The sequence below is a fragment of the Chiloscyllium punctatum genome, chromosome 45, assembly GCF_047496795.1.
Source record: "Chiloscyllium punctatum isolate Juve2018m chromosome 45, sChiPun1.3, whole genome shotgun sequence".
NCBI lineage: Eukaryota > Metazoa > Chordata > Chondrichthyes > Orectolobiformes > Hemiscylliidae > Chiloscyllium > Chiloscyllium punctatum.
Window position 1 is genome coordinate 6,292,730 of NC_092783.1, and position 21,153 is coordinate 6,313,882.

Here is a 21,153-nt window from a genome sequence, read left to right on the forward strand (position 1 = left end):
AGGTGAGCTGCTGGAAAACTGGAGGTTGGCAAAAGTGGTGCTACTGTTTAAGAAGGATGGTAAAGACAAGCCAGGGAACTATAGACCGGTGAGCCTGAACTCAGCAGTGGGCAAGTTGTTAGAGGGAATCCTGAGGGACAGGATGTACATGTATTTGGAAAGGCAAGGACTGATTAGGGATAGTCAACATGGCTTTGTGCACAGGAAATCAAGTCTCACAAACTTGATTGACTTTTTTGAAGAAGTAACAGAGAAGATTGATGAGGGCAGAGCAGTAAGTGTGATCTATATGGACTTCAGTAAGGTGTTCGACAAGGTTCCCTGTGGGAGACTGATTAGCAAGGTTAGATCTCATGGAATAAAGGGAGAACTAGCCATTTGGATACAGAACTGGCTCAAGGTAGAAAACAGAAGATGGTGGTGGAGGGTTGTTTTTCAGACTGGAGGCCTGTGACCAGTGGAGTGCCACAAGGATCGGTGCTGGGTCATCTACTTTTTGTCATTTTCATAAATGATTTGGACACGATCATAAGAGGTACAGTTAGTAAATTTGCAGATGACACCAATATTGGAGCTGTCGTGGACAGCGAAGAGGGTTACCTCAGATTACAACAGAATCTGGACCAGATGGGCCAATGGGCTGAGAAGTGGCAGATGGAGTTTAATTCAGATAAATGCAAGTACTGCATTTTGGGAAAGCAAATCTTAGCAGGACTTATACACTCAATGGTAAGGTCCTAGGGAGTTTTGCTGAACAAAGAGACCTTGGAGTGCAGGTTCATAGCTCCTTGAAAGTGGAGTCGCAGGTAGATAGGATAGTGAAGGAGGCGTTTGGTATGCTTTCCTTTATTGGTCAGAGTATTGAGTACAGGAGTTGGGAGGTCGTGTTGCGGCTGTACAGGACATTGGTTAGGCCAATGTTGGAATATTGTGTGCAATTCTGGTCTCCTTCCTATCAGAAAGATATTGTGAAATTTGAAAGGGTTCAGAAAAGATTTACAAGGATGTTGCCAGGGTTGGAGGATTTGAGCTATAGGGAGAGGCTGAACAGGCTGGGGCTGTTCTCCCAGGAGCTTTGGAGGCTGAGGAGTGACCTTATAGAGGTTTACAAAATTATGAGGGGCATGGATAGGATAAATAGACAAAGTCATTTCCCTGTGATCGGGGAGTCCAGAACTAGAGGGCATAGGTTTAGGGTGAGAGGGGAAAGATATAAAAGAGACCTAAGGGGCAACTTTTTCACGCAGAGGGTAGTACGTGTCTGGAATGAGCTGCCAGAGGATGTGATGGAGGCTGATACGATTACAACATTTAAGAGGCATTTGGATGGGTGTATGAATAGGAAGGGTTTGGAGGGATATGGGCCGGGTGCTGGCAGGTGGGACGAGATTGGGTTGGGATATCTGGTTGGCGTGGATAGGTTGGAACGAAGGGCCTGTCTCCATGCTGTACATCTCTATGACTCTGTGACTCTATGAGGTTGACTGCCTTTTTACGGAGCTGGAGACAAAACTCAAATATGTCCTGCAAGGAAACTTCAGACAGTAATATTCTTGCCTGACCTGCAGAGTCAAACGTCTTAGAGATTGTCTTCCAGCTTCAAAAATTGGTCAAGTTCAGCTCGCATGAGTATTGCCAAGCTTTTGCATGCCTGTGACTGCTCTGTCTTGCCAAAAAACCTCTTAAGATTCTCTATGACGTGATCCATATCAGGTTTGTGGACATGCACTTTTTGAATTTGAAGCTGAGCCACTATTCTGCGCACCAAACTGGAATAACAAAACGCTTATCATTTATAGCAGTCATGTGGTTCAAGATGTTTGAAGCATCTGCACAGAGCAATTAATAGTGCATGTGCATTCTGATTTACTACTTCTTGTATTATTTTCATGAACAGTATTCCACACTGTCACCTACATTCAGTCTTCATTATTCATTGATAACAATCTATATCTCCTTAAAAAATGGTAACTCGAGGACCTCCTGAATCAGATCCATAACATCACAATATTACATGGTAATAAGTCGACATATCTGACAATAGCACGTTTACAATTTGATTTTCTAAAAGGTGTGCGTCCAAATTGTTAACAGAGCAATCAGTTCATCTAGAGCTCTACAACAATTTCGAACAATATTTGAAACAATTTAAATCAAATAGATTTTATTGAGAGTTATGGGCTTTTCACAAACATTTTGTAGATTATTTTGTTAGCTTGGTATATTCTAATCATTCAGTTAACTCAAAAAAAGTGCCATTCAATATTATAATGAAAGTCTAATCGTACACTAGTTTAAAAGAAATCCCTTTTGTATACTGATTAATGGACTTTGGCACTGACTCAGAGAGATTTTGCCGCTCTGCTTTCTGCATTCATTATTCAAATCACATTTACAATATTTACACAAAAACATTAACTATTTTCAGAACTATTTCAGGAAAAATGAATCTTTACTTGATTCCTTTTAAAAATAGGAGCTTTTAAGCAAGTTTGCTTCCTGAGAGGTTTATCAATAAGCCATAAGTTTATTAAAAATTTATGATTGTTGTCTTAAAAGCTGTCAAGCAATTGATTAAATATCATGACCACGTTTACTGATTAAAGTACAAATGTTTTGTTATTTTGTCTACCAAATGGTGATGAACTATACCAAAATTAGCAACTTCTCCATGTCAACCCTATCACTGATTATTTGCACTGGAAAAATATTGTGGTAATTTTTTTCTTAAACTTCTTTCTTTCAAATGAAGAGCAGCTAAAGGAATTTTGAGAAATATTGCACACTGGCTCCAACAATAGTTTTCTCATTCAAACCAAAAATACATTGCTTAGCAGAGTTTCCTTTACAAGATGTTCAAGACTTGATTAACAATTAGTTCTTTATTATTTTAATCATGATTGAAAAATAAAATATAGATCCAAACTTAAATATGCATTTCTTTTTATAGCAGTAAGTATTCAGATGTTTTAGGGTGTTGTTTTGGCTGTGGAAACTTGAAGTTTCACTTATGTAGAAAGCCAAGATCCCTTAGAACCATGCCAGTGTACAAATATTCCTTAAAGCTAAGTAAAATGAATAATTTGTTTGACAGTCTGATAGAAAGCAAAAGAGGTGTGTCCGATTTGTTTAGTAAAAATAGAAATATACATACACTAATTTCCTTACAAGAGATTAAAACTGTCCAAAGTAATCTTAATTCTAAACATTTTTAACAGCACAGCTTTCAAGAAACCACCCGTTAGCAGACTATTAACAAGTGAAAACTGGTTTTGCATCTATATTCTATGTTTTTGTACACGATGAGAAACAGCCCTACTGTTAATAATAAGGTGGCAGTGAATATGAGAGCTACGAGAAAACAAGGTCATAGAAGGGACAAACTTAGGTTCCACATGATTTGGATGTGAACGCTTGAGGTATGGTTAGTAAGTTTGCAGACCACATCAAAATTGCAAGTGTAATGGACAAGGAAGAATGTATCTCAGAGTACAACAGGATCTTGATCAGATGGGCCAATAGGCCGACAAATGGCAGATGAACTTTAATGAGATAAATGTGAGGTGTTTCATTTTGGAAAGGCACTTCAGGGCAGGACTTATACACTTCATGGTAAGGTCCTGGGGAGTCTTACTGAGCAAAGAGACCTTGGAGTGCAAGTTCATAGTTCCTTGAAAGTGAAGTCACAGGTAGATAGGATACTGAAGAAGGCATTTGGTATGCTTGCCTTTATTGGTCAGTGCATTGAACATAGGTCACGTTGCAGCTGTATAGGGCAATGTTTTGGCCACTATTGAAACACTGTGTGCAATTCTGGTCTCCCTGCTATAGGAAGGATGTTGAGAAATGTGAAAGAGTTCAGAAAATATTTACAAGGATGTTGCCAGGGTTGGAGGGTTTGAGCTATAGGGAGAGTCTGAATAGATTGGGGCTGTTTTAGATTAGATTACTTACAGTGTGGAAACAGGCCCTTCGGCCTTCCCTGGAGTGAAGAAGGCTGAGGGGTGACCTTACAGAGGGCTATAAAATCATGAAGGGCATGAATTGGGTAAATAGGCAAGGTCTTTTCCCCAAGTGTGGGGTTCCAAAACTAGAGGACATAGCTCTAAGGTGAGAGGAGAAAGATTTAAAAAGGACCTAAAGGTGTAATGTCTTCATGCAGAGGGTGTATGAATGAGCTGCCAGAGAAAGTGGGGGAGTCTGTACAATTAAAACATTTAAAAGGCATCTGGATAGGTACATGAATAGGAAGAGTTTAGAGGGATATGGGCCAAATGCTGACAAATGGGATATACTTATTTTGGATATCTGGTTGACATGGATACGTTGGACCGAAGAGTCTGTTTCCATGCTGTAGATCTCTATGACTCTGTGACTCTTGCATTATTCACTTAATAATCTGAGCTGTATTGAACTAAGGGGGTCTTCAAATGATTCTTGCAGAACAATGTGATCTGTTGTGATTCCTAACACATGCTGATGGTCGGCTGCATAAGATATAAGCTAAGTTCTAGCGCTGTGACACAATCTCACAATTGGTAGAAGCAACTACAAAAAAAAATTATCAGAATAGTTGATGCATTTTAGCATACATCATATCCAGTGTAAACAGATCAAATTAAAGGGTCTATTTTAAGATGTAATTTTGGCACAATTAAGATAAAGTCTCATTCTTAGAGTTCTGAAACTCACATTGCTTATAATCATGAAAAATTATAAGGTTTTCATAGTAAGTTTTTGATATTCTTCATTAAATTTGTCAGGCTGTGCCAATATCATTAATCTGAACAACAAGTTCACATTTTCATTTTTCTTCCCATTTTCAAATTGACAATCATTATCATTGCAAAACTTACTTCCATTTGGTAAGGCTTCTAAAATTCTATTGATCAATCTTTGTGAAAAACATATGGACAGAAAATGCAAAAGTGGAACACTGACATGAACTTTGCAGTCTTAGAATTCATCAAGAAAAACGTCAGGACTGTACAGTTACATTTGCTGTAAAACTGTTGGTCTTAGAATCAGCACTATGTTAAACATGGCAATGACTGATTTCACAGCCATCCATTATCACAATAGGGTGCCTGCCATAGATTACCAGTTACAAGTAGTTGTATTCCTTGTGAAGTCATGAATTCTATGCTTGTTGTTATAATGAATTCCACACTTGCATGAAATGTTTGTTTTTATGAATCATTAGAGTTTAAGGATAATGTGAACGTAATGAATAGGGTTTGTTTAATGAACAAGGGTTTTTCAAGATAGTGAAGTCTGTAACATATACTTAGAAATTCCTTTTACTTGTTCTCAGCATGGGTGCTGATATCTGCCCAGAGTCCCGGCACAGTATTTAAACAAGATTACCAATATATTGGACAAGAAAGCTTTGGCAGGATAGGCTCTAAAGAAAATATAATAACATGATCTGGTTTTAATTTGTCAGCCAATACTAAATGTTGTACTGGACAATATACTAGATGATTGACTGCAAAGGCATATTTATTCTGTGTTTGAAAGTATTTCCAATTTTTTATTTAAATCCTTACACCCTACTGTGATAATGGATGGCTGTGAAATCAGTCATTGCAATGTTTAACATAGTGCTGATTCTAAGACCAACAGTTTTACAGCAAATGTAACTGTATAGTCCTGTATAGTTCTGACGTTTTTCTTGATGAATTCTAAGACTGCAAAGTTCATGTCAGTGTTCCACTTTTGCATTTTCTGTCCATATGTTTTTTAAAAAATTTCAAATTGCTTCAAAGTAGTTGAGAAGTTACATTTTTAAAGCACATCCAATCAATTGAGTGTCCAATCAAAAGCTAATATACAAGCCGCTGCAAAATTGAGTGGTGGACCAGAGAATTGGGATTTTTTTTAGGACCCAGTGGTGGATGACTCAAAAATCAAGAAAAGGAGAAAAACTATGGCAGGTATTTAAAAAGAGAGTAGCTACAGTGAATGTGGGACCCTTGAAGGATGCAGCAGGGGATCTGATAATTGGGAACAGGGAAATGGTAGATAATTTATACCAATATTTTGCATTGGTCTTCATGGTGGAGGACACTGTGAAAATCCCAAAGATATCAAATAATCAACGTGCTAATGTGAGGAAAGGACTTGTTGCAGTCTCTATCCTGAAAGTCAAAGTATATCACAAACTAATGCGATTAATGCAGACAAATAACCAGGACCTGAATCCATGGGATTTAAAGGAACTGGCTGCAAAGACAATGGAGGTATTGGTTGAAATATTCCTGAACTCATTGGGGTTCTACATGTTTTCTGGTGGATGGGAAAACTGTTAATATAATACCCTCATTCAAAAGAGAAGGAGCCAGAAAGCTGAACTCTAAAGACTACTGAGCCTATCATCTTATGTTGGGATAAATGCTCTCAAGACTATCATTAAGGAAGAAATAACAGGACATTTCAAAAACCTTAACACTTTCAAAAGTTAACAGAGGGCAGATGGTTGCAGAAAAAGGGATGGCTGGAAAATGGGATGTCTTCAAAAATGAGATAACAAGAGTCAAGAGACAGTAAGTTCCTAAAAGGGTGAAGGGCAATGTAGGGAATGCTGGATGACCAGAGATATTGAGGTTTTGGACAAGAGTAAGAAGGAAGCATTTATCAGGTACAGACAGGAGAAATCAAGTGATTCCCTAGAACAGTATTAAAGCAATAGGAGTATACTTAACAGGGAAATCAGGAGGGCAAAAAGGGGATGTGAGATAGCTTTCACAAATAGGGTTGAGGAGAATCCAAAGGGATTCTATAAATACATTAAGGATAAAAGAGTAACTAGGGAGAGAATAAGGCCCCTTAAAGATCAGCAAGCCAGTCTATGTGTGGAACTGCAGGAGATGGAGGAGATACCAAACAAGTATTTTGCATCAGTGTTTACTGTGGAGAAGGAGACAGAAGATAGAGAACATAGGGAAATAAATAGCGACATCTTGAAAAATTTGCATATTATAGAGAAGGACATGCTGGATATCTTAAAATGCATAAAGGTGAATAAATCCCCAAGACACTACAACTTTGTGGGAAGCTAGGGAAGTGATTGCTGGGCCTCTTGCTGAGATATTTGTATCATTGATAGCCACGGGCAAGGAGCCCGAAGACTGGGGGGGTGGCTAATGTGGCACCGCTATTTCAGACTGTGGGAAGGAAAAGCCAGGGAACTATCGTCAGGTGAGTCTGACATTGATGGTGGGCACGTTGTTGGAGGGAATACTGAGGGACAGGATTTACATGGATTTGCAAAGGCAAAGACTGATGAGGGATAGTCAACATGGCTTTGCGAGTGTCTCACAAAGTTGATTGAGTTTTTTGAAGTGACAAAGAGAATTGAGGAGGGCAGAGTGGTTGTTGTGATCTAAATGAACTTCAGTAAGGTATTTGACAAGATTCCTTATGCTAGACTGGTATGTCAGGTTAGGTCATATGGAATAGAGGGAGAACTAGCTATTTGGATACAGAAGTAGAATAAGATTTGGCTATGAAGTTGAATACAGAGGGTGATGGTGCAGGGCTGCTTTCAAAGTGAAGACCTGTGACCAGCAATGGACCACAAGGATCCGTGCCGTGTCCACTGCTTTTTGTCACTTATATAAATGATTTGGATGTGAACATAGTCACTAAGTTTTCAGATAACACTAAAATTGGAGGTGTAGTGAACAGCAAAGAAGGTTACCTCAGACTACAACAGGATCTTGATCAGATGGGCCAAGGGGCAGCAGATCGAGTTTAATTTAGATAAACGTGAGGTACTGCATTTTGGAAAGGCAAATCAGGACAAGACTTATACACTTAATTGTAAAGTATTGGGGAGCGTTGCTGAACAAAGACCTTGGAGTGCAGGTTCATAATTCCTTGAAAGTGGAGTCAAAGGGTGACGAGATAGTGAAGAAGGCATTTGATGTGCTTGCTTTTATTGGTCAGTGCTTTAAATAGAGGGGTTGGGATGTCACGTTGCAGCTGTATAGGACATTGGTTAGGCCACTATTGGAATACTGTGTGCAATTCTGGTCTCCCTGTTATAGGAAGGATGTTACGAAATGCGAAAGGGTTCAGAAAACATTTACAAGGATGTTGCCAGGGTTGGAGGGTTTGAGCTATAGGGAGAGTCTGAATAGATTGGGGCTGTTTTCCTTGGAGTGAAGAAGGCTGAGGGGTGACCTTACAGAGAGTTATAAAATCATAAAGGGCATGAATTGGGTAAATAGGCAAGGTCTTTTCCCCAAGTGTGGGATTCCAAAACTAGAGGATATAGGTTTAAGGTGAGAGGGGAAGGACTTAAAAGGGACCTAAGGGGCAATCTTTTCATGCAGCAGGTGGTGCTTGTCAGGAATGAGCTGCCAGAGGAAGTGGTGGAGGCTGGAATAATTCGAACATTTAAAAGTCATCTGGATGGATATATAACAATAAGCAGGGTTTACAGGGATATGGACCAAGTGCTGGCAAATGGGACCAGATTTATTTAGCATATCTGGTTAGAATGGACAAGTTGGGCCAAAGGGTTTGTTCCTGTGCTGCATATCTCTATGACCCTATGAGTCTAATCAAACAAAGTTAACATGGTTTTATGAAAGTTCTTTGAGGATGTAACAATTAGAACTGATAAAGGGGAACCGGCAGCCGTCGTATTTTTGAATTTACAGCAGGCATTTGATAAAGTGTCACATAAAAGGTTATTGCATAAGATAGGAACTCACAATATAGGGGCTAATGTTTAAGCATTAGTTAATACAGAAGACAGAGAGTCAAGATTAACATGTCTTGTTAAGGTTGGAAAGAAATATCTAGTGGTGTGCCACTAAGTCCTCAGGTCTCAATTATTTATGATCCATATTATTCACTTGGAGGAAGGGCAGAGACTAATCCAAATTTGGTGATGATGCAAAGGTAGGTGGGATGACATGTGATGATGAGGACATAAGGAATCTGCAGGGGATATAGATAGTGTGACGTGGAAAGTGTGATGCCATGCACTTTGACAGGAAGAATTAAAAGGCAGACAATTATTTAAATGGAGAGAGACTCCAAAACAGATGAATCATTCTTGTGCATGAAACTCATTAGATTAGCATATCGGCGCAGCAAGTAATTTAGCAAGAAAATGGAATTTTTGCTTTTATTCCTCGAAGGTGGAGTTTTAATATAGACAAGTGATGTTACATCTATCCAGAGTGTTGTTGAGGTCACACCTAGAGTACTGTGCACAGGTTTAGTACCATATTTAAAAGAAAAATATATTAACACTGGAGGCAGTTCAAAAGAGATTTCCTGGACTGATCCCTGGGATGAAGAATTGACTTGTCATAAGTGGGAAAATCAGTTTGGCCTTTCTTCATTTGAGCTTAGAAGATTAATGGGTGATGTTATTGAAACACACAAGCTTCTGAGGGAGGTTTGACAGGGTAGATGTTGTATAGATGGTTCCACTAGTAGGGGAGTCTTGAGCTGGGTGACATCATCACAGAATAAGGGGAAATTCATGTAAAACTGAGGTGTAAAGGAATTTCTTTTCACAGAGGACACTGAATGTCTGGAATTCTCTATTGGGGAAGATGGTTAACTGAATTATTTAAAGAGGAGGCAGACAGATACTGTTGGGGAGTTGAGAGCTATGAAGAACTGTCATGAAAGCGGTATTGAAGCCTGCAACATATCAGCCATGGTCTTACTGAATGGTGGGGGAGGCTTGAGGAACTGAATGGTCTATTCCTGTTTAGGTTCTTAGCAGAGTAAAATGAATCAGAAGGGTAATTCAATAAAATGAGATACTTGAGACATTCGGACCTTGATTTTGAAGAACATTTTAAGGGAGAAAGAGTGGTAGAGGTGCTTAGGAGAGCATTACAGAGATTAGGGTTCTGGCAATTGAAGGTATGGCTATCGAAGAAGGAATGATTAAAAGCAGAAATGCCAGAGGATGGAATTACAGGACCACAGATATTTCAGAGGACATTAAGGGTAGGAGATGTTAAGAGATGGGTAACTGAGGCATTGTTAAATGGGAACTAACCTAAGTCAATGCACAAGAGGTTGATAGTTGAATGGGACTTGGGTTGAGCTAATATATGGGCTGCTGAGTGCTGGATTAATTTAAGTTTATAGAGGGTAAAGGATGGCAGTCAAGTCAGTAGAACATTGGCAGAGTGAAGTCTGTAGGTAACAAAGAAGTTGATTGAATTTAAGTAGCAAATGAGCTGAAACAGATATGGAGGTGAACAATATTATAGATGTAGAAAAGAGGTAAGATCAATATTGGGAATAGCCATCCCCAGCCTCAGACAATGACTAGGAAGGGCAATGGAGTCAAGGGCCAGGGAACAGAATTTGTTTTGTGGACTGAAGGAAGTGGCTTTAGCCTGTTCAATATTTAATGGGATGGAATGGCTGCTCATTAAGGACTGGATGTTTGACAAACAGTACAGCAAAGCAAAGATAGTGAAGAGTTTGGTAGTAAGATAGAGCTGGTGCCATTGGTGCATATATGGAAACTGGTATTACAGTTCTGGGTGATCTTGGCAGGACACAGCACACCAATGAGAAGTAGAATGCATACAATCAATCTTTGGCAACCACAAAGGTAATTTGTGGAAATGGGGAAAAAAAGAGAGTGACTGTGAGTTCAGTCCCTTTCAGCTGGATAACTGAGAGGAGGTATTGGAGGTGGATGGTGTGTGATCAATCATATCAAACATAGCAAACAGGGGTCAGTAAATTGAGGAGGGATTATTTAGCAAGATCACGGTCATATTGAATGTTTTTTGTGACTTTGATGAGGATTATTTCAGTCCTGAGATGGGAAACAAATCTGTTCATTTTTAGTGAACAACTTTAAAAGAAGTGGAATTGTTTGCTAAAATCAAACTGCTCTGCAAAAGAAATTTGAAAAGTAGAGTTTTCATTCGTCAACAAAATATACCAGATAATTTTTCCCCAGGAATCTTCTTCATATTCTTGTTGAGATGAAGAAATATGATTCTGTGCAAGTGCACATTCCTTCTGACAAATTTAACATGGAGCTTACGACACAAGTTTAGATTTGTTATTTTGTTTACATCTTAACCAGAAAAAAAAGGATGGCTTTCTTTCTTTTGGAGAGAAATGCACCCACTTCTCACCAACTCCACAATTAAGTGCTCAGCAAAAGGGTCCACAAGCAGCTTTCTCAAATCTGAAACAATTAAGTCTCTTACATGGGCAATGAATGGACACTTAATGTCCTAACCTGGTCACCTCCCTGATCAGCTGCCTTCCTGCTGGGTTATAAAGATATCTTGGGAGCTTTTGTGGCTCTGAGTTCAACTTCCATCTGTTTCAGAGCTGTATCATAACAAGGCTGGATGGGTTGATTAAAAGCATCTAGAATGTGGCTTATTTCCCATTGAGTGATCGGCCTGCTGAATTGGGGGTTGGGGGCATCTCCAATCGGCCTCCTTCAGTATTCTCTCTCACCTCCAAATATAAAAGACTTAATCTTCTTTCTGCTGGACCCACCAAGAATCAGACTTTGACTGTGAGGCTTGAGGACTTGGATGTGGCCAAGCTCTAATTGGCAGGCAGCCTTAGGTGATAGATCCCTAGTGTATGGGGTGAGATGTTCACCTCTTGCTATTAATGATTGGCAAGAGATTCTCACCAGTGGGGTCATTATGTTAATCACACTTAGGAAAGAAAGGAAAAATAGTTGCCAAAAGACTTGAAAACAATGTGAATTGATGGTTATTGTTTAACCAAACTCGATATCAGCATTTCCTTTATCCATGTTTCGGTTGAGACTGTAATCAGTTGTTGACATTTTAGTGGAGCAACTGAAGCAGTAATCTAAATAATGATATTCAGACAACATCATGGATTAATCCATTACCATAGTTTGCAGATGAACCTTGACATTTAATTATTTTCTTTGAACTAATTCCAGGGTATCTGTTAGTCATAATCAAAGAGCAGAGTTATGCAACAGACGTGCTCCTGTTGAAATGGTGTAGGATAGGCAGCAAACTCACACCTCTGGCAGGGAAAGTGGACCTCTGCCTAGGTACTCTCTACGGCTGCCTTTTAATATTCACAGTGAGCCAAACGACCCTCAACACGCTAAACAATAACTGTATTGAAGGTAAAGTTTGAAAAGATATATTTGAGTTGTTATGTAAATACATATCTCAATCAGGTTTTTGGAAAGTTATTTTCCTTGGTGTGATTTGGATCACTTAAAAGATGTTACAAAGTTTGGGTTGATACAAAGTCAAAATTAATTTGCAAAGATGTGAACAAGCATACCACTCTGTAATTTCAATGGTGTGCCTTTACTATGTTTAACAGATACCATTGATGTTGCACGATGCCCCATGGTGAAATGTGAAAATGTTCAGCCATTATGATCATTATGATTTGGGTGGGAAGTATGTATTGTCTCGAAAAGGACTCTAACAGATTTGTTACATTTTGAGACTAGAAACAGTTGGAAAAGAATAATTGATGGAATGAAAAACATTTTTGTCACTGCAGCATTCTGATCATTTCACTATATTATTTTGCCACTAATTAAGATTGATTCTCTTTCAATTACTAGAAGAGTATTGGTTAGAAGTAGAATCACATAAGCCTCAGTTGAGCTTAAATTTATATTTCTGGAGAGATGAGATTTGCCTTTAATTCCAAAACTTTTACATATATTCAGGAAAATAGGGGCTTTCTGAGAATTTAATAAATATTACAGCTTAGAATTTTTTGCCAACTTTCAAATCAAGAAACCACTAAATTCTTGTCATATACAAGGTTTTAACAGCTCCAAGATGTCAAAGCTCTTATCTTTCATTGGATATATGCAAATTAAACCCAAGAAGAAATAACATGAAAAAAATCCTTCCATGTATGAAATTATTTCCCTCTCTTCTCAGATTGGCTTTATTTCTGATTAAAAAGAATTGTTAGCAAGTGTTGGACGAGGCTGCCTGCATTAACCATCAGAACAGAATCTGTATTAAAATAAATGAAAATTTAAGGGTTGTTAATGAGTTTGTCTCAGTCGTATGATGACCTGGATTACAGGCATTTTTAACACCTGTAACCAGTTAAACATCTCATTTTCTGATTTGGGAAGTATACTTTGATTGGACATTTTCTGCCAATTGTATTTTTCCCCATTTGTGTCAGTACCTTTCAAGAAACTATGAGTTAAGAATAACATTTTAATAAGAAGGTTGGACCCATGCCTTGAGTTTTACATTTCCTAAACTAACTATATCTTTAAAATTACTAGGAAGAAATTCTGCATTGTTCCAGAAATAGTTGCATGGATTTTGCAATAGTAGTGACAGCACAATCATCAGTATTTACTGTCCTCTTAAACTCAGAGCAACCTCTGGAATCTGCACACTTACAACTATATATTAAAGCCCAGAAACCGCTTACAGTGATTCTTCCCTTCCCTATGGGATGCACTGTTGAAGTTACACTGGAGTGTAATGACGAAGAATCAATTGAACTGCTGAAAAATTATGGTTTTAGTCTTGATGTCAACAAAAACCCTTGAAAACGTTGAATCTTGTGAGCAAGACACAACTGAGATTTTAACAGTGTATTAAATTCATAATTCTGAATAGCCTCACTAGCCCTTAAAAAAGAATCTATATATTTGTGGAACACGAAACTTCTCAAATATGACAAAGAATTCAAACTTTTCAAAAATTTATATTTAAATGCTTCCTGTGATATTTTATTTCCACCTTAACTCCATGTGTATTACCTAATCATTTTTGTTTGCTGGAGAATTGAAATATAAAGTGAAAAAATGTAGGTTTTCCTTTATGGCATTTTGTGTAACTCATCATTTTAAAATCTAAGAAAATAAATGAACATCATAAATGTATTAATAGTATAAAACCTGTTTATTTTCAAGACAAAGCTAAGTTTTTGGTATAACAGCTTTGACAAAAAAAATTGAGGAATCCAAATACAGAATCAGATGTTTCTTGCTAAGGCACTCTGCTTAGATGTCATCGTAGCATTTACTGGTTCTTACTGCTGTCTACCAGAATATGTGTGAATGGTCTGAACATAGATACGTTGAAATAGACTCATCAACCTCTTAAGATTGGGGTAAATATTTGGCAGTCAGCTTTGCTTTGAACACAAAGGTATTACTGTGTTTTTATAACAAAAGATAACCAGGACCATCAAAACTGTGTTAAAACCAAGGAGGTAGAAGACACAACAACGTTTATTGTAGTTCATTGCTTGATGTGGGTATTGTTATCTACAGCCTCATTTTTTTACATTCATTCTTATCTGGTTTTGGAAGCAATGTCCTTGAATGGTTTCAAATGTATTGAGGCAATATTTGTTTACTGAGCATGTGAATGTTATCCTGTTTTCCTGTCTGGTTACAGTCTACTATTACATGGTTTGCTTTCTCTAATTCTGCCATTAATTAAATAGCACCTCTTTATCTTTATACTATGCTTCTGCAAATTAAACTAGTCAAATGCAAAGAAAGATCATTTGGTCATTCTGCTCCCTTAATAGCACAACCATCTTGTTTGTACAGAAGGTTATTTTTGTCAATATTTAATGCATGTACATGTCAACTGCATAGTAGCAACTAGTGCTCAAGAAAATATAATTGCTTTGCTGGAGATAGAATAATTTGCAGAATGTGAACAGGTAAAAAAGTGACAATTGCAAATAGGTTAATTGCTCCCTATAAAACGCTTCAATCAAGGGTCTCTATAGAAAGTTGGAATTGAAGACACTTTACATTTCTGTACCCTCAGCATTTCTTTAAACATTGCTCTACTTGCATTATACATATTTTCTAATCAATCTGTTCAGAGGTGTTATGACGGAGAGCTCTGGAGGAGATGGAACCTGAACCCAGGTTTTCTAGCTCAGAGGAAGGGATACTTTCACTGCCACACGAGTGCCCTTAATTGTATTTAAAAGCATATATGAGCTACGTTGTACATTTAGTCATGAAAATGTAATGCCCAGTGTGTTAAAGATTTGTGCCCTGTTAGATTGTTAATTGTAAAAACAATCTCTTTTATTTGTCAAGCTGAAATTAAATAAAAGCTGACAATCAAAGGCAATATTCATTGGATTTTCATATTTCATTATAATTATGAAATGTAACTTTTAATATGAATAGCCTGAATTCAGTTTTATTTAGTACAAAAGTACAGGTTTAATCTTATGTAATGCTTTTCACATCTCAAGAGTAAGATTTGTGGTCACAAAGAACGTAAAAAATTGTCAGCTCATTCAAATACATGGATGTATGTTTAAGAACCAAAATAATAATCTCATCATTAATGGGTGGACATTTGACAGGTATTATGACAACTGTAAAACAAAGGTTGCTAAAGACAGATGACACAGGGGTCAAGCAATTCTAATTTGTAATTATTAGTTGCAATTCTAGATAACTTACAGTGATTGGAGGTTGGGAAGGTCCCATAATGCCTCACTGGGGAGTCTCTTCAGCTGGTTATTTTGTAGCATTCTATTGAAAAGAGAGTTAAAATTATTATTTTAATGTCCAAAGTAAGACAAATATTTCATACCTCAGGTTTCTCTCAAACTTTTTTCTCAATTTAGATATCAAATCAAAATACAAAATTTGAATAGGCTGTTAAGGGAAAGAGAGCTTCTGAGAACATATGAAATAAAAATTGGTTGTGGCCCATTTTTCGTCCAGTAATGAGTGCATACCCGGATAAGCATTCCATACCTGGTGATCTGCAAGGTCTTCAGTACACCTTGTAGAGGATCGGGGAAATACCGACAATACCCCTGGGTCTACCTATGCCATGTACAGACTTCAAGAGCTGGAATTTCAATCTGGGCTTGGGAATCTGAAATTGGAGCAAGTTCTGTATTCTGACCTTGGAGGGCATGTTGCAAACAGACCCACTTGGATGTTTGAAAGACTGATTTAACAGAAGGGAGTCTGCTGCTGTCAGATTAAGGACGTTTTCCAGTTCTTACATTGGCCCTCCAACAGTCTCATATTGCCAGCCTCACCTGGCAATTTCTGATGAATGGAGTAAAAGTGTTCAAATTGGAGTGCCCTTGGAAACAAAGCTCAATACTTTTTACAGTTAATTTTATTTTTAGCATTCATTTTATGTGAGAGATCATGCAAGTGGTTATTATTGGTATTGGAGTCCTTCACAGAAAGTAGTGCAGCCCAACCCATCTTCCATTTTCCTGATGTGAGCCCACTGTAACCTGGCAGTCCACACTGCAGGCTAGATACCTCAGTAGACTGAATCTAGTCCCTGTAATTGGCTGTAATATCCAGCTTAAAGGCATGTAGTCATTCCAAACCTGACTCAGCCTCTCCAAAAATGTCTTACACTTGGTATTGTGATATCAAACTGGTACACATTTGTGCAGCAGATCCCAATTTAGACTTAACATTCAACCCAGAGGTTGCTGTCAGTTTGACGAACGCTTATAGTTTTGCTGTTATTAAAACAGCAATGTCTCAGCTATTGAAAGATTCACAAGTGGTTTTCCCTCTTTTACTCATTCAAGGCAAAGAAAACTATATTTATCATTATGAGTGTATACCAGGGTTCCAGTGGGTACACAGCTGAGGCTTGGAGGTCTGCTGAAAATAGGAAAGACACCACAGTTCACTGAGTTCTGGAAGAGCTGCAGGCTTGGTATTCTCTCTCCTTGTACTTTCTCTCTGCCTTTGAAATCTGCTTACTTTTGAGGATATTTAATTGGTTTTTACTTCGTCGCACTAAGGGAATTTCTCCTAAGACTTGAAATCGATCAGGGAGGCTTCAAATTTAAGTTTGCTCCAAGTCAATCTGATCTCAGTCAAAGCAGTTGAAAAGAAACACCAAACTCAAACTCCGGGTTAGATAAATGGAAGAACAAAGTTGGGTTGGATTTGAGTTCCTGGTTGAAATAGTATTGACTCAAAGATAGTCCAACTGGATTGTCCTCAAAGTAAGCAGTCTGTCAATAAGCACTGTTTAAGATTTTCCACAAAAGAATGGCAGTGTAAAATGAGGAAATCCAGCACTGAGCAATATCCTGTACTCCATTAGAGTCATAGAGATGTGCAGCACAGAAACAGACCCTCGGTCCAACTCATCCATGCTGATCAGATACCCCACTCCAATCTAGTCTCACTTACTTCCGTAAAATCTTACAATCCCTACAGTGTGGAAACAGGCCCTTTGGCCCAGCAAGTCCACACTAACCCACCGAAGAGTATCCCACCTAAACCCATTCCCCATTACTATATATTTACCCCAGACTAATGCACCTAACCTACACATGCTCGAACACGATGGGCAATTCACCTGATCTGCACATCTTTGGATTGTAGGAGGAAACCAGAGCACCCGGAGTAAATCCACGCACAAATTGGGAGAACATGCAAACTTCACACAGTCGCCTGAGGCTGGAATTGAAAGCAGGTCCCTGGCGCTGTAAGGCAGCAGTGCTAACCTCTGAGCCACCATGCTGCCCCTGGCAACTTATTCCATACACACTATACACGCACCACCCTCTGAGTCAAGAAGTTGCTCATTAGGACCCCTTTCTTTAAATCTTTCCCCTCTCACCCTAAACCTATGCCCTCTAGTTCTGGTCTTCCTATCCATGCCCTCATGATTTTCCAAGTCTCTATAAGGTCACCCCTCAGCCTCAAATCTCCAGGGAAAACAGCCCCAGCCTATTCAACTTCTCCCTGCAGCTCAAATTATCCAACTCTGGCAACATAAAAATCACACAACACCAGCGTATAGTCCAACAGGTTTATTTAGAAGCACTTGCTTTTGGACCGCTGCTTCTTCATTCAACACAACCACCTGATAAAGGAGCAGCGATCCGAAAGCTAGTGCTTCTAAATAAACCTGTTGGACTATGCGCTGGTGATGTGTGATTTTTATGTTGCCAGAGTTGGATAATTTGAGCTGCAGGGAGAAGTTGAATAGGCTGGGGCTGTTTTCCCTGGAGATTTGAGGCTGAGGGATGACCTTATAGAAACTTGGAAAATCAATAAGCTGGTGTTGTGTGATTAACTTTGTACATCGCAGTCCAACAGTGGCACCTCCAAATCATGTCCATTCTGAAGGGGAGATATACAGAAAAAATACCAGCAAATCAGAATTTGGTTGAAAACCAAGGCGTAAATTCTGCGGAATTTATATGGATGGAAATCTGTCCAAGAGGATCATTTGCCTTTCATAGAATCAGCCTGATTTTCATTCTATCACCTTCTCTGGAGATTTTGACTATCTTTTGCCAAAGTTACATTGGGAGATCAAGACAACACCCATTGAAATTACTGGCATATGTTTATTTCCCTTAGGGCTAATCTTCACTCTGCTATCTCAGATTTTGTAGAGATTACATAATTACAACGAATTAACTGCTTTTAAAGGTTAGAACATATTAAGGCATCACTTTCTTTGAACTTAATAAATAATTATAGAGTTATAGCGTATCAAAGAAGCAGAAAGAAGCTCAATGTCCAACATAGGATATACATTACATTTATTATTTAAGCACAAGTTTTGTCAACACGAACCAAGCAGGAAATATGTTGAAACCATACATAAACCTGGTGCCTGTATGTCGTGGAAGGAGTGCTCTGAACATTACCTTCAAGCAACCATTTCATGGAGTTTTATCGAATGAATTTATCATAAGCTGAACTGGATCTTAATATTCTGAATTTCTACAAGACAGTTTCGTTTCACTGCAGAATCTCAGGTTTCAACTTGCTGAGTTTTCAGATTGTCCTTCCTATTCTCCATTCTCAAGTCATCTTTTTCCTGATGCCATATCTGTATAAGCTAAATTCCTTCTAAGTCTATTTGCTGTAACACTGGTGCATGCCCATTGCTTATAGATCCTTCTCTTCCCTCTATTGGCCCCACTTTGACTCTTTTTCACCTATGTCCTGATCAATTGGTCACATTGTGATGCAATGTTTCAGTTTTCTGGTTTAAAGTACTTTGCCCTGACACCCCCAATAATGCCAATGTATTGCTAATTCTCTGTCTTCATACTTTCCTGTCACTATCCTAAGCTTGAGTAAATCAGTGCCTATCTCTCTCTGTCTAAGTGTTCTACAGAGAGCCCATAGAGGTACCAGTTGTTGCCTCCATACAAGCATTACCTCAATCATTCTTCTTCTCATGCTAGCTTGTGCTAGCTTTGCCAATTTGCTTCCAATCCAGCTCACCCCACGAGACCATGTTTGGACTCTGACAGCAAATCAAGAATTTTCACCCCTTTCTATAGTTCCATCTAGATTGTTCATTCACAAAGTATTTGGTATTCAAAACTTGTTGTAGATGTTTGCACTGGAATCCAGTTGCTTTTAGATATTTTCTAATTAACCTGTTTCAAGATGTTATTGCACACCCCAGTTGCAGGAGGGACAGGAACCCAGGTTTCCTGGCTCAGATGTGGGGATTCTACCACTATGCCATTAAGATCATTCTACTAATGTAAACTTGTTTTACAGGTTGTTAACATTTTGTCCCTCACAAATATCTCCCCATCTTTTTATTACTCGCACCACCCAACTTGTTGCATTGATGGTGAGGTACATATATACAACTCAACCCTTAATCTGTCCCTGTGTTTTTCAAGTACATTCTCCTTCTTTAAACACTTACCCTATTCCCTTGCCATGTCTTTTGAATCAGCATCAAGGTTTCTCATTGCAATAGTCTCCCTCCTTTTCTTCCTCAGCTTTTGTGCTGAGAAGCTCTTGATCCTCTTTGACTTAAATCCTCATCCCAGTTCTTTGAAGTCTTTCCACTGAATTAATTGCACTTCTTTGGTTCCCAAACCTCCCCCTTCACATACATTCACAGCCTACCACTTGACCCTTGTCATCATCCATTAATTCCTATTATTTTGATCGCTGGCCAGGTTATGTCTCAACCACTTTTATATCTAATGTTGCTTCCGACATGTGGGTCTGTTTCCACTGTATGTGGTTGCCACCACAATTTTCTCCAGATATTGGTAAGTCTAAAGTCATCCTTTTACTTATAGAGCACAGAAACAGGCTCTTTGGCCCACCATGCCTCCCATTATCAACACTGCATTTTTTGCCACTAATTCTCTGTTCTTCCTGGTGTTAAGTGTGAATCAATCAAGAGCAGTCTCATCTCTGACGTTGTGCATGCAAGACATACATGAGAAAAGTGATCAGCTCCTTCATGGGCACCATCACAGGTGTCATCTTTTGGCCATTAAGCTGAGGCCATGCCTGCTCTCTCAGGTCAACATAAAAGATCTTACGGCATTTCAAAAAAAGAGCCAGGGAACCTGCCCCAGGTGTCCTGGTCAATATTTATCCCATCGATCAATATCACATTTCTGATGTGGGAGCTTCCAATATGCAACCCAGTGACTATATTTGGTATAAGGAAAATGTGGCAATGTTTTAAACTACTTTATTTCTGTAAGTTGCTTTGGGATGTCCTTTAATTGTGAAAGGTGCTATATTCAACTCCTATTTCTCCACATCATAGAATTACCCTAATTACTTTCCTAAAATATCATTTTCTGCCAGTTTTGAAGTCACATTGATTGGGTTTAAGTTACTTATACATTGAATATGTGACCACATCATAACTTTTGAGGTTTACTAAATTAGTGATTAGGATCAGTGTTTTGTTAATTTCTAAAGACATAGATAATTCTTGCTTTGTTGAACAAACATCTAGCGAGGTGCATGTGTTGAAATAGCTTTCAGATATGTCTAATAACTTGTTGAATGCTTAAAATAAACCAAAAGTTTAATTGTTCTTTTCTTTCACACCTCTTAATTTCGACATCAAATTTATTAAATTGTCTTTTTTTTCAAATCACTCCATGCCCTCACCAAAGGCAATTTCTGTTATCTTTTCTCAGAGGTGTCTATATTCCTCAAATTCTGGCATTTTGCTCATCCTCAGCTTTAATTACTGTACCAGTGCACCACCAAGGCATTAATCTCTGTAATTCTCTTCTTAATCCTCCGACTCTCTATCTCACATTTCTTCTATAAGATACTGCTCAAAACCTCTCTGAATAAGTTTTGGTTTTCTGTCCATGTGTCTCCGTATACAACTCAGTAATGTAATTTTCTTTGCCTGTTGT

General features: G+C 38.4%; 1 protein-coding gene across 4 annotated transcripts in view; it reads right to left on the reverse strand.

Annotated features, from left to right (window-relative positions):
- Positions 1-21,153, reverse strand: part of lgr6 (leucine-rich repeat containing G protein-coupled receptor 6) — a 255,696-nt gene that overhangs the window by 82,049 nt on the left and 152,494 nt on the right. For all 4 annotated transcript variants that reach the window (XM_072563204.1, XM_072563206.1, XM_072563205.1 and 1 more), the window contains one exon: positions 15,452-15,523. In XM_072563204.1, coding sequence (XP_072419305.1) covers positions 15,452-15,523 — 72 coding nt within the window. The remainder of the gene's footprint in view (positions 1-15,451; positions 15,524-21,153) is intronic.